Genomic DNA, 14744 nt, shown 5'->3' on the forward strand with positions numbered 1-14744 from the left:
TCAACCTCACTTGTCTTTCACTGAACAATCACTTACCGCTGTTCATTGGCACAGACTGACTTTAATGCCTTTGTGAGGACTCACAGGATACACAGGCTCATGTTTCTGACTGGGTAATATTTAGGTTAGTTTTGTACAATTGAGCTCTCATTATATAAACAAAACAAGAAAACCTTGACAAAATTACAGAGGACAATATCATCCTTATTATAATCTAATAATTCATTAAGCCAATTTTGACAGGCTAGGGCTATCTAACAGAAATAACTCAATCTTGATCAATTTTGGAACATGGGTCCTTTATTTAGGGACTTCTTAGTTATTATAAAGTAATTAGACAAATGATAAAAACATATAATCGAGTTTTTGAAAGTTCTTTTAAGATATGTACAATTGTATTATTTATTCTCTCTTTTAGATGTAGTAAACTACTATATTTGCTGGATTTTTCCCCCCATTATAAACTTCTTAAATACACACTGCAGAATATAAATGTTATGCTTTAATATTCTTTAGTTATTTAGGTTGTATTTTCTTACCCTGGTTAGAAAAAAACCAGAAGGTAAGCTTTTTGTTTACAAGCAGTTGGACACTGGGTGATGGCTCACCCAACCTAAGGCAATCACCCTGCACTCACTCCACCGCTGAGGCCAGGACTAGCCCCACTGTCCACGTCAACAGCGGCTTCATGAAGCTGCTGTATCCGGGGGTTTGCGAAAGATGGCACAACACGGCTCACATCTAGATAAAGCATCCAATGTCTGTTAACTTTCAGACAGACTACGCATCATCACAAACCTTCTGAGAAATTATTAATCATTACTTAAGAAACAGAAATTTCATAAATCCTGTCCAAAGTTGGGCAAGGGAGACAGGACTGTTGCTGTTAAAGCTGTTTTATTCCTGCTTTAAAAAACATAAAAAAATTACAGGATGTTTAGAAACATAATTTCTTCTATATAATGAAAGTAATATACTAAACTTTACAGGTAAAGGACAGTGAAAGTTATGAATGTAAACACCAAAATAACAGCATGCAACACATGCTGAAGAAAAATAAATAAAACTTCCTTCTAAAAGCTTGGCATCTTTCCAAGCCGTTTAGAGCAATATATCTGAGTAGACGGGTGGGTAGGAGCCCAGGAGTGGGGCAGTAAACAGAAAACTAAAATTAAAACCTCTTATTGCATGGGATAGAATCCATGTAATGAACAGTTCACAGACTCTCTTATTTTCATTTATCTTATTTTGTGGGTATAATTTCCCAGTAATTTTAATTTTACCAAGGTTAGTGTTCATGCTCTGTTTTAAAACAGTTGAATCCTTATGCCACCTGCGAAATAAGGGGATAGAACTAAGAACCATCTTAAACTGCTTTTAATCTTTTATTGCCAAAACTTTCCACGTTGCCTAGGCCTGCTTAGCCTCCTGAAACCCACGACGTGTCCTCTTCGCGTGGTCCTCTCCACTACTACTAATTCCTCCTGCTTTACGGCCTGATCCGGCAGAAGTGCTCACACTGCGCTCAGACTTCCGCACTTAACACAAAAATCAGCACATGCACGGAGTCATTTCTGTGTATACTATAATACCTTTCTGCAAGGACAGTTTCTGAGGACAAATGAAAATACTACTAATTTTTAGGTCAATTTTCTTATAAAAAACTAAGTAAGGACTGAAAATCAAACACTTGGCATACAGTTGCTGAAAATTCTTAATTATATTTATCTTGATTTAAAATTATTCATTTGTATTTAATATACAAAACTAAATTAAACCTGAACTTCCAAATAGCAAGTACATGAAATAAAATCCTCTTATTAGATAACCTATCTAAAAACAAAAACAAAAATCAGCCTAATTTCCGTAATTTTTTGCTTTTAAAAAAGATGGGCTATGGTGCAAGAAAAAGGCTGCAGGGCAACTTAAATATAATTTGGGACCCGACGCTTACGTCAATATGGAAAGTTAAGCAGAGGCATTTCATTTTCAAATGAATATGTTGCATTTATATAGCTCCTTAAATAGTCAAAGTGCTTGAAAATTATTATTACTTGACAGCCATTTGTCAATGTAAATAAACATGGTTTACAACCTGTCAACAAATCTAAGCACTCTGAGGCCACCAAACACCCAAGAGAATCTATTCAGTAGCAAATTCTTGGGCTAGGACATAGAATTAAGAAAAAATGTGAGAGAGACCTGTCACAACATTACATAGAAGAAGTCACTTACTGATCTTAATGACTGATATTAAAATGTTAGGTGTTAGGAATTACTGAGAAATAGAAGGGTTTCTATTAAGGAGAAAGTAAAACAAATGGAGGTGCGAGTCAACAAGGAAATTGCCCCAAAAGTAAGGCTACCTATTACTTCTAAGTACGTGAAAAATAAGTCTTTTAGATGTGGAGGGCAGTTGACTTTACAAACGTTGCCACATTGCTGGGATTTGATTCTCAGTTACTATGAGATTCCAAAACAAGAAAAAAACCAATGCACTGCTAGATTTTCTTCTTCTGCAATTTCCCCCCAAATAACCTACTCCATGCATTCACTTCTGCCAGCAAACAAGATAGCAGAAAATAATGAAATTCTACGTATTTATGTTTTAAAAATAGTTTCCAAATCTTCGGACAAATTTAATTTCCTAGAAAACAATGTGAAAACTCATTTTTTACTCTAAATAGTTCTATCAGGTGCTTTAGGTAAGATCTGATTAGCACCTCTGCCAATGTATTTATGTCTTTGCAAAAAGTGCACTTGCCAACCATTTTATATAGTAAATACGCAAGTTATCTGAAGTGCATTTGGAAAACAATTGAAAACACAGATTAATACATCATAAAAAGATTAATTCCCTTTAAACAAAGACATTCTTATAAAGCATGGGAACACAGAGGCACAATAAAGAATATAAATTGTATATCAATTATTGGCAGAAAATCTAATTCATTACAAAGCCTACACCATCGGGGAAAGGACATTTTCATACAAAGAAAAGTACTACACTATTATACAATGCTTTTAATTGGGCATTTAAAAATTTTTGGCACATTAAAAGGAACTGAAAGGACTACAAAATAAAGGACCAAGAAACTAAAACATTATAGATACAGGAAAAAGTCCTCAAATGAGAAACTACTAAATATTAACATAAAATCGAGACAAATATTAAGCTGGCTGAATTTCCTGAAATGTTGTTATATGTAACAGAAGTACGTTTTGAATGCAGGGTATTTTTTATTCTAATGGCAAGACTTGTCTACCTTGCTGTGGCTGGTTGAACGTGGCCCGGGTAAGATCTTCTGGTGCTGGTCGCTTGTCTTTGCCGAGCCAGAAATGACTGCCCTGAACCTGTACTAGCAAGTCTGTCTTCAGCTGCCTTTTTATGCAGAGTCATTCCCTATAACAGAAAAAAATAATCAATGAAAAAATAGTGGAACATATTCTCATAAAAGAAAATTTCATCAAGCAGAATTTGTTACACAGTATCATAAGGCACAATTAGGTATGTTAATTCTGCTCATTAGAGATAAAAATCTTACAGACACAATTTAGTTCCAACAATTAGGTACAAATCTTCCTTTGGAAAAATTAAGGCTTAATTTTCTGAATTTACAATAACCAAAACCATAGATCATGAAGACAGATTTTTGAAATATATTACCCATACCCAATCATAACATACTTCCCTTTCCAATCAAATGTATAAAGTGATTTTCCAAGAAAAAAAGCAAAATTGATTGGAAGCAATTGATTCACATGGGGTTGTGGAATTCACAGGGTTTAGTTAGAATGGAAACACAAACGCACTTGTTTCTGAAGGTGGAAAGGCACCGTAGGTGTAATACATACCACCATGCTGTTCTTCTTCACTTCAGGCAGACTTGTATTCTCAAACAAACTAAGAAAAGTTCCTGAAAGCCCACAATAGAGGGCCCAAGTGAGGGCAAGGGGTCTTTCCTGAAGACAGGAGAAGAGTGGCCTACTAGCTTAGAAGGGAGAGGAGCCACAATGGAAAAAATCAACCAAGAACATAAAATTACTAATAAGAATTGAGGCGCAGAGCTCCAGGATCACTAACTTTAAAAAAACAATGATTTTATAGAGGTCATAATAGTTTATAACACTGTGAAATTTCAGTTGTACATTGTTATTTGTCAGTCACCAAATCTGTGTGCTCCTTTACTCCTTATGCCCACCTCTCAACCCCCTTCCCTGCTGGTAACCATTAGTTTGAGCTCTTTGTCCACGTATTTATTTATCTTCCACATGAGTGAAATCATATGGTGTTTGTCTTTCTCTGTCTGGCTTATCTTGCTTAACATAATACCCTCAAGTTCCATCTGTTGTCACAAATGGTACAAGTTTGTCTTTTTTATGGCTGAGTAGTATTCCACTGTGTACATATACCACATCATCTTTATCCAATCATCAGTTGATGGGCACTCGGGTTGCTTCCATGTCTTGACTATTGCGAATAGTGCTGCAATGAACACAGGGGTACATAAGTCTCTTTGGATCATCGATTTCATGTTCTTTGGATAAATACCTAGTAGTGGGATAGCTGGATTGTATGGTATTTCTATTTTTAATTTTTTGAGAAACTTCCATACTGTTTCCCATAGTGGCTGCACCAGTTTGCATTCCTACCAGTAGTGTATGAGGCTTCCCTTTTCTCCACATCCTCTCCAACATTCGTTGTTTTTTGTCTTGGTAATTACAGCTATTCTAATAGGTGTAAGGTGATAGCTTATTGTAGTTCTGATTTGCATTTCCCTGATGATTAGTGATGTTGAACATCTTTTCACGTCCCTGGGGGTCATCTGTGTATCTTTTTTGGAAAAATGTCTGTTCATATCCCCTGCCTATTTTTTGATCAGGTTATTTTGTTGTTGTTGAGTTGTGTGAGTTCTTTATATATTTTGGAAATTAACCCCTTTTTGGATATATGATTTGCAAATATTTTCTCCCAGTTGGTGAGTTGTCTTTTCGTTTTGTTCATGGTTTCCTTTGCCTAGCAGAAGCTTTTTAGTCTCATGAAATCTCATTTGTTCCTTTTTTCTTGTTTCCCTTGCTCAAGTAGACATGCTATTTGAAAAGATCCTTCTAAGATTGATGTCAAAGAGTGTACTATCTATATTTCTTCTAGTTTTATGGTTTCATGTCTTACTTTCAAGTCTTTAATTAATTTTGAGTTAATTTTTGTGTATGGTGAAAGATACTCTCATTCTTTTGCTTGTGGCTGTCCAGTTTTCTCAACACAATTTATTTATTTATTTTTGGTGAGGAAGATTGTTGCTGAGCTAACATCTGTGCCAATCTTCCTCTATTTTGTATGTGGGACACTGCCACAGCATGGCTCAATGAGTGATGAGTAGGTCCCCACCCAGGATCCAATCCGGTGAACCCAGGGCTGCCAAAGTGGAACACATGAACTTAATCACCATGCCACCAAGTGAGCCCCCCAACACCATTTACTGTACCTGTTTTTGTACCAGTACCATACTGTTTTGATTGCTATAGCTTTGTAGGATATTTTGAATCAGGGGTATGATGCCTCCAGCTTTGTTCCTTCTTCTCAGGACTGCTTTAGCAATTCGGGGTTTGTTGTTGCCACATATGAATTTTAGGATTATTTATTCTATTTCCATGAAGAATGTCATTGGGATTCTGATTGGAATTGCAATGAATCTGTGGATTACTTTAGGTTGTATGGACATTTTAACTATGTTTATTCTTCCAATCTATGTGCATGAAATATAATTCCATTTCTTTATGTCATCATCGATTTCTTTCAATAATGTCATATAGTTTTCATTGTAGAGGTCTTTCATCTCCTTGGTCAAATCTATTCCTAAATACTTTACTCTTTTTGCTGCAATTGTAAATGGGGATTGTATTCTTGAGTTCTCTTTCTGTTTGCTTGTTATCAGAGTAGAGCAGTGCAACTGATTTTTATAAGTTGATTTTGTACCCTGCAACGTTGCTATAATTGTTGATCATTTCTAATACTTTTCAGATGGGTTTTTTTAGGGTTTTCTATACATAAAATCACGTCATCTGCAAACAGCAAGCATTTTACTTCTTCACTGCCTATTTGGATTCCTTTTGTTTCTTTCTCTTGCCTAACTGCTCTGGCCAAAACTTCCAGTACTATGTTGAATAAGAGTGTTGATAGTGGGCATGCTTGTCTTATTCCTGTTCTCAGAGGGATGGCTTTCAGTCTTTCCCCATTGGGTATGATGTTGGCTGTGGGTTTGTCATATATGGCCTTTATTTCGTTGAGGTGCTTTCCTTCTATACTCATTTTATTGACAGTTTTTTAAATCATAAATGAATGTTGGATCTTGTCAAATGCTCTCTCTGCATCTATTGAGATGATCATGTGATTTTTATTCCTCACTTGTTAATGTGGTGTATCACATTGACTGATTTGCAGATGATGAACCATCTCTATGTCTCTGGTATAAATCCCATTTGATCACAGTGTATGATCCTTTTAATGTATTGCTGTATTCAGTTTGCTAATATTTTGTTGAGGACTTTTGCATCTATATTCATCGGTGATATTGGCCTTTAATTTTCCTTCTTTGTGCTGTCCTTTTCTGGCTGTGGGATCAGGGTGATGCTGGCCTCATAGAAAGTGTTAGGAAGTGTTCTATCTTTCTCAATTTTTTGGAATAGTTTGAGGATAGTTTGAGTGTCTGCTATAATTCTCCAGAGAAGCCATCTGGTCACGGACTTTTATTTTCTGTGAGGTTTTGGATTACTGTTTCAATCTCTTTACTTCGAACTGGTCTATTCAGATTCTCTATTTCTTCTTGATTCAGTCTTGGGAGGTTGTATGAGTCTAAGAATTTACCCATTTCTTCCAGGTTGTCCAATTTGTTGGCATATAGCTTTTCATAGTATTCTCTTACAATCATTTGCATTTCTGTGGTGTCAGTTATAATTTCTCCTCTTTCATTTCTAATTTTATTTATTTGAGGCTTCTCTCTTTTTTTCTTGGTGAGTCTGGCTAGGGATTTGTCAATTTTGTTTATCTTCTTGAAGAACCAGTTCTTAGTTTCATTGATCCTTTCTACTATTTTTTTGGTTTCAATTTTATTTATTTCTGCTCTAATTTTTATTATTTCCCTCCTTCTGCTGACTTTGGGCTTTGTTTGTTCTTCTTTTTCTAGTTCTGCTAGGTATAGTTTAAGATTGCTTATTTGAGATTTTTCTTGTTTGTTAAGGTGGGCCTGTTTTGCTATGAATTTCCCTCTTAGGACTACTTTTGTCATATCCCAATGGAGTTGGTATGATGCATTTTCATTTCCATTTGTCTCCAGGTATTTTTTGATTTTTCCTTTAATTTCTTCATTAATCCATTGGTTGTTCAGTAGCATGTTGTTTAGTCTCCACATATTTGTCACTTTCCCAGCTTTTTTCTTGCAGTTGATTTCTAGTTTCATAGCATTATGGTTGGAAAAGATGCTTGATATGATTTCAGTCTTCTTAAATGTATTGAGGCATACCTTATTTCCCAACATATGGTCTACCTTTGAGAATGTTTCATGTGCACTTGAGAATAACGTGTATTCTGCTTTTGGATAGAATGTTCTATATATCTCTATTAAGTCCAGCTGGTCTAGTTTTTCGTTTAATTCCACTATTTTCTTGTCACTAACACTAACTTTTAACAAGGACAAAGTGGAAAGAGAATAGGTGGAGGCAGGACTAGTTCCTAGAGAATTTCCTTAAATATAGAGTTTTTTCCCTATCTTTTAAATTTTAATTTTCAAGAAATCTATATTTGTTAACAATAATAGTATTCTAAACACAATACAATTTCCTCTTTTGTTTTTCAAAATTGTGATAAAATCTTAAATATGTAGTTTTAACCAAGGCAAATATAAATGAACTATGTCATAAAATTGTATAAATTTTTGACAAGATCAAATCACATTATTAGAAGGCCTGGGACACTAGCCTTTAAGACAGGGCATCAATTATAACTGTAAAACAGAAATAATGGCATTGTGCCAATAACACAACTATAGAGTCAGGGGGGGTCTGACGAAAAGAATCTGGTCCAATTTCCTGTCTTGCACAACTGACACTTCGAAAAGGCAAAAGTGGTCTTACAAAGAAGAACAAAGAAGGAAAAGATGACAAAAAGTCTAGAAAAAAATATTGAAAAAAGTACAGCATTCTTACAAATTCATAGCTATTTATATCTAGAAAATGTTACTGAAGCCCAGATATTGATGAGCATTTATTTTCCCCTGCAATACATTTAAAGTTTTTTTGTGTTGGAAAATTCAACCTCAAAACCTCCAGTCGTTCAGGGTCTAATACTGCTAGACCAGTTAGAACATTTTCCAAACCCTATGAGATAGTTAGCCAGTCCTGGTGGTCTAATAGTTAAGATCCCACATTCTCACTGCCACGGTCTGGGTTCATTTCCTGGTCAGGGAACCACACCACCAGTCTGTCGGTTGTCATACTGTCATGGCTACATACTGCTGTGACGCTGAAAGCTATGCCAGCGGTATTTCAAATATCAGGAGGGTCACCCATGGTGGACAGGTTTCAGCAGAAGTTCCAGACTAAGAAAGATAAGGAGGAAGGACCTGGCCACCCGCTTCCAAAAAACTGGCCATCAAAACCCTATGAATAGCAGCAGAACATTGTCTGATAGAGAGCGGGAAGGTGAGAGGATGGCACTAACTGTCAACAACCACAAACGAGATAGCTGAAGTAGCCTTGGTATAAGTACCACTCCTGGAAAGGCACTGAAATAGTCCCACAAAACAAAAGTTACTGCAATTTTGTGTAGATAATATTACAGTCCCGTTCCCCTAGAATAAAATGATTCTGAGGGGCCAAAATCCAACTGATTCTATCCTCTAGGTTTAATGAGGTGTTCAAAACGCCCTAACCCTGTTTATGGTGGTTCTCTTATCTGCTTTTCAGTCCTAAGGTTAGCATTAAGGTTTTGTTAGTTTGTGTTAGAATGGCAATTACTTTCAGATTCATTTGGTAGAGTTACTTCTACAGTAGAGGGAGTATAATAAATATTACATATTCACTGAACTTTGCAATATGATTTCAAGTGTTATTTTCTTACCATATTGTACCAGGCACTAACAAGATATTTCTCCTCCATCTCTCTTTGACTCTTTGTTTTCTCATATTCTTTCTGAAAAGCAAGCACATGTAAATATTTAAAGATAAAAAACAATTCAATATCAATGAAGTACTCACACTTAACAGTCTAAATTAATGGACACAATTGTATAGAGGAAGGCTCCTAGAAAATAAAGAATCGAAAATCAAATATTTTATCATCTAGTATAGTAAACTACCTCTAATGAATGGAACAGTCGGTCCCGTTCCTGGAGCTGATTTTTAAGAGCCTGTATTTCTGGTGCTGCTCCTTGATTCTGTTTAGGATCTAAAGTACGGATAACCTGTAAAAAGCAATAAAAGAAAATTAAAAAAAAAAATCAAAGGATAAACTTTATGAGAATCAAAAGCTGTCTTACATGAATACTTTAAAATGTGAATGTATGAAATAATATTCAGTTCTTGTAACTTTCAATTATAAAACTTTTTAATTATGTACAAGAATCAAGTATAAGAAGTAATTCTGGGGCCCGGCCCTGTAGCTAAGTGGTTAAGTTCGTGTGCTCTGCTTCGGCAGCCCAGGGTTTTGCCAGTTCAACTCCCGGGCGTGGACATGGCACTGCTCATCAAGCCATGCTGAGACGGCATCCCACATGCTATAACTAGAAGGATCCACAACTAAAAATGCACAACTATGTACCAGGGGGCTTTAGGAGAAAAAGGGAAAAAAAAAAGAAGTAATTCTGGCTTAAATTAATAAGTAATACCACAGCAGACACTACTGACAGCTGTCTCCTTTTCCTTTCCTCTGATTTGGTTCAGCTAGTGTTCCCCTCTGACCAGAGGTGGACTTAGGGGCACGTCCTTATGGTTTAAAAGCCTATCACTGTGGCCCATCCCCTCCTCTGCCAGTGCCCCAGTTTAAGCATGGGCATGTGATGTAATTCTAGTTAACCAAATAGAAGTTTTCCGGGAAGTCTTTTTGCTTTTTGGCCCAACGCTTTTACTATCAAAAATAACCAAATCTGTAGAAAATTGGAAAGAACAGAACAATAAAAATTCATTTCCTTTAACCCAGATTCACCAATAGCTGCACTACCACATTTGATTTCTCTCTCTAGACACACAAACACACACACACACACGCCTGATTGTTTTGGGGACTATTTTAAATTAATGTGCAGACTTCATGACACGTAACTCTGAAATATTTCAACGTGCATCTCCTTAGACTAAGGACATTCCCCCACATAATCATAATACCATTATCATCTGTAAGAAATTAACAATATTAGAAATCATCACCATTCAGTCCAAATCCACATCTCCACAGCTGTCTCCAAAATGTCTTTCAAAACTGCTCATTTCTGCCCCCAGCCCAGGACCCAAATATTAATGCACTACATTTGGTATTTAGGTCCCTTTGGCTCTTTAAATTACAACAGCTCCCTCACACTCCACTGTCTATATTTGTTTTTCTATAACATTGACTTCTATGCCAAATTCTGGATTTATCTGATGACTTCCTGAAGGTGCTATTTAACTTGTTCCAATAACCACATTTTCCCTGGGAACTGAAAGTTAGGTCTAGAATATTGCTTAGATTCAGGTTAAATATTATTGGTAATGATACCCCACCAGGAGGCACAAGATATTGGTTGTCCTACCATTAGTGTAGCTAATTTTGATTACTAGTTAAGGTGATGACTGCCACTTATTTCCTACATAAAGATACATTGTCGTTTTGGCAGTTCTTGACCTTCTCCTGACAGCTCTCTGTGTGAAAAGTCGCTGTACGTGCACTATATTCTGAGACGTCAGTAAAATATGATCAGAAAGTAGAGATACCCACAAATTCATACTTACACTTTTGGCTTTCTCTAAGTATTTTTTATATCGTTCTTCCATTTGCTTCATTTCCTCTTCTTTCTTTCGTAAAGCTTCTTGTAATTCTTCAATTTTTAAGGCTGCAGATGAGACAGCAAAAAATTTTTTTGAGATTATAACAACTTTAAAAATATATCAACCGACAAACAGTAAATAGGTAACAGCTTTGAGAGATTGTTTGGTCTATTTCTACATATAATTTTCTTTAAAAAACCCTAATTTATAATTTTTGTTTTTACAAAAAGCTTTTTTTATAAACAAAAATTGCAGTATGGAAGTGAATAAATTAAAAAGTAACCATTGACGGATGAATGGATACACAAAATGTGGTAAATACATACAAGTGAATATTATTTAGCCTTAATTCTGATATATGCTACAACATGGAGCCATTACCAAGTGAAAATTAAAGATATTATGCTGAGTGAAATAAGCCAGACATGATGCATGATGGCACTTATATAAGTTACCCAGAATAGTCAAATCCGTAGAGACAGAAAGCAGAATAGTGGTTTCCAGAGGCAGGGGGGTTAGGGGAGAGAGGGGAGTTATTGTTTAATGGGTATGGAGTTTGAGTCTGGGATGATGAAAAAGTTCTGGAGATGGACAGTGGTTGTACAATATCAATATACTGGATAGTTGAGTGATGGATTTAGTTTGCACAATAATGTGAATGTACTTAATGCTACTGAACTGTATAACTAAAAATGGTTAAAGTGGTTATTTTTATGTTATGTAGATGTTACCACAATAAAAAACAGTAAAAGTCTGCATCCTACTCCCACCTCCACACCAGAGAATTAATAAAGTCAGTTACCCACATGTGTAAATATCAACAGAAGTAAAAGTTTGGCTGACTTACATGCAACTACACTATGGAAATAACTAACTTCATAAAATATTCATTAGCATCCATAGTTAAGGAAAATCTCATTGCTATAATTAGAAATTTAAGAAACATTATGAAGATGATTATATACTTTTTGTAAATAAGGCAAATTCTTTAATTGCTAGAATGTCATAGGACCTATTTCTAAAAGAAACAATATTATATAAACTCATTATCACTAGGGTAATATATGGCTAACTAATTTAAAACTGTGCTAATTGGGAAAAACTCACAGCTGTTGTTAAATCTTGGTTCAAGATCTTCTATAATGGCTCTCTTCTTCTGCAATTCATTATTGGCTTCATGCAGCTTCTCTCTGTAACAAAGTATGTAACACTGTGTCACCTACTACTGTTTTGTATTTTTTTCCACAAACGAAAAATCTAAGTTCTTTACTCTTGGAATATACTTGCATAGCACACAGCGCTATGAAACACAGATGAAAAGACTAATTCAACATGAATTATATATATATATATATATATATATATATATATATATATTTTTTTTTTTTTGCTGAGGAAGATTTGCCCTGAGCCAACATCTGTTGCAGATCTTCCTCTTTTTGTATGTGAGCTGCTGCCACAGCATGGCCAGTGACAGACGAGTGGTGTAGGCCCACGCCTGGGAACAGAACCCAGGCTGCTGAAGTGGAGTGTGCCGAAATTAACCACTAGGCCACTGGGGCTGGCCCAATATATTTTTTAAATAAGTGAAAAAAATAGAGACAAAAATCTCAGAGTTTGAAGTAGTAGTAATTTCTTTTACATGAACCTGAACAAGAGAGTACAAAGAACTTAATGATCTTAATATTTTTTCTAGGAACAAGATATTGTAAAAATTAAATTACAAATTTGCAGAGATTTTACAATGTAAAATCTTACTGAAAAAGAAGTGAAGTTCTAAAAACAAGAACAGAAAGAACACTACACACCAATACAAAGGAATGAATTGATACATGCAACCACATGGATAGATCTCACAGAAGGTTGAACAAAGGAAGTCAGACATGAAAGGGTAATACTGTATGATTCCATTTATATCAAGTTCAGAGACTATCAAAATTAATGAAAGGTGATAGAGATCAACACAGTGATGAGCTTGGGGATATAATCAATCAATTAGAAGAGAGAAGGAAGAATCCTGGTGGGCTGCTGGAAATACGCTATATGTTGATCTGGGTTACCTATGTATGTAGAAGGACGTTCATGAAGTGGCAGACTTAGGAACTTAGGATTTGTGTACTTTACTGTATGTAAGGTATATTCTAATACAATAGTAAAAAGAAGGAATGTACAGAAAGTACGTTTTTCCTGGTGTTTATATAATATGTGTAATTCTCCCTATATAGTACCTAGTGAGGCACTCTGTAATATGAGAGGGAAACAAGGCTACAAAAATTGGAAAACAGAGAGAAACACTAAAAAACCAGAGTATTTTGTTACGCCTTTTTCTGGTTTTTTCTATGCATAATACTTTAATAAATTCTTTTATTTCTCAACAATTTCTTTTTTGAGGGTGTGACACACACAAACACACAAATATATATATACAAAATAAATATATACACTTTAAAGAACAAGAAAAACTAAGCCCAGCAAAGAAACAGGTGAAGATACAGAAATTATCCCAGAACCTCAGAAGTCCCATGTGTCCCTAACCCCCTCCCAGAGGTAACCAAAATTCAGAATTTTAATCATTTTCATTTTTGTGACAGGCATTTGTCTGTATTCCTAAAAAAATATTGCTTAATATTTCCCAATTTTTCCTTTATACATTAAATTACACTGTATATATTATTGTGTGACTTCCATCTTTTACTTAACATTATGTCCTTGGGATTCATCCATGTTGATGTGTTAGCCCTAGTTCACACATTTTTACTGCTGTCTAGTGTTCAACTGTTTGAATACACCTCATTCTAGCTATCATTTTTACAACTGGCAGTATTTGTATCATTTTGACTTTTCTATGATTACAAACAACATTACTCCATACTTGCTTCTATAAGTCTCCTGGTACACATGCATTATACCATCTCTAGGAATCAGGGTATGTACAGGAGAGTGGAACTGATGGGTCATATAATACGTGCATATTCAAGTTTACTAAGTAAACTGATGTATACTCTTACCAGCCGTGGATGAGAACTGCTCAATATCTTTGGCAGTACTTAGTATGTCTGATTCTTTTTTTTTAAATTTTTATTTATTTATTATTTTTTTGAGGAAGAGTAGCTCTGACCTAACATCTGCCACCATTCCTCCTCTTTTTGCTGAGGAAGACTGGCCCTGAGCTAACATCCATATCCATCTTCCTCTACTTTATATGTGGGACGCCCACTACAGCATGGCTTGCCAAGCAGTGCCATGTCGGCACCCGGGATCCAAAGTGGCGAACCCTGGGTCGCCGAAGCAGAACGTGTGCACTTAACCGCTGCGCCACCGGGCCGGCCCCTGTCTGATTCTTAAACTTTACCAATTTGGTGTGTGTAAAATGGACTCCAGTGTAGTTTTAAATCTGCATGAGAATGACCATTTTTTGAGATGTCTATGAGACCTGTTATGGATTGAATTGTGTCTCCCAAAAACATATGGTGAAGTCCTAACCCCCCAGAACCTGTAAATGTGACTTTTGGAAACAGGGTCCTTGCAGATGTAATTAGTTAGGATGAGGTTATACTAGATCAGAGTGGGCCCTAAATCCAATGACTGGTGTCTTTATAAGAAGGCCATATGAAGACACAGACAGAGAGAAGGCCATGTAAAGATGGAGGTAGAAATTGGAACGACGTGTCCACAAGCCAAGGAACACCAAGCACTGGTGGCAGCCACCAGAAGCTAGAACAGGGGCA

At 35.8% G+C, this 14744-nt stretch overlaps 1 protein-coding gene across 2 annotated transcripts in view; it reads right to left on the reverse strand.

The window, feature by feature from the left end:
* Positions 1–312: 312 nt before the first annotated feature.
* HOOK3 (hook microtubule tethering protein 3) overlaps positions 313–14744 on the reverse strand; it is a 100088-nt gene continuing 85656 nt past the window's right edge. For both annotated transcript variants that reach the window (XM_044750772.2, XM_014837810.3), the window contains exons 18-22: positions 12124–12206; positions 10981–11081; positions 9354–9458; positions 9116–9187; positions 313–3403 (exon numbers count right to left, since the gene is read on the reverse strand). In XM_044750772.2, the coding sequence (XP_044606707.1) occupies positions 3263–3403; positions 9116–9187; positions 9354–9458; positions 10981–11081; positions 12124–12206 (502 nt within the window). In that variant the 3' untranslated portion in view covers positions 313–3262. The remainder of the gene's footprint in view (positions 3404–9115; positions 9188–9353; positions 9459–10980; positions 11082–12123; positions 12207–14744) is intronic.

The sequence above is a fragment of the Equus asinus genome, chromosome 27, assembly GCF_041296235.1.
Source record: "Equus asinus isolate D_3611 breed Donkey chromosome 27, EquAss-T2T_v2, whole genome shotgun sequence".
Taxonomy (NCBI): domain Eukaryota; kingdom Metazoa; phylum Chordata; class Mammalia; order Perissodactyla; family Equidae; genus Equus; species Equus asinus.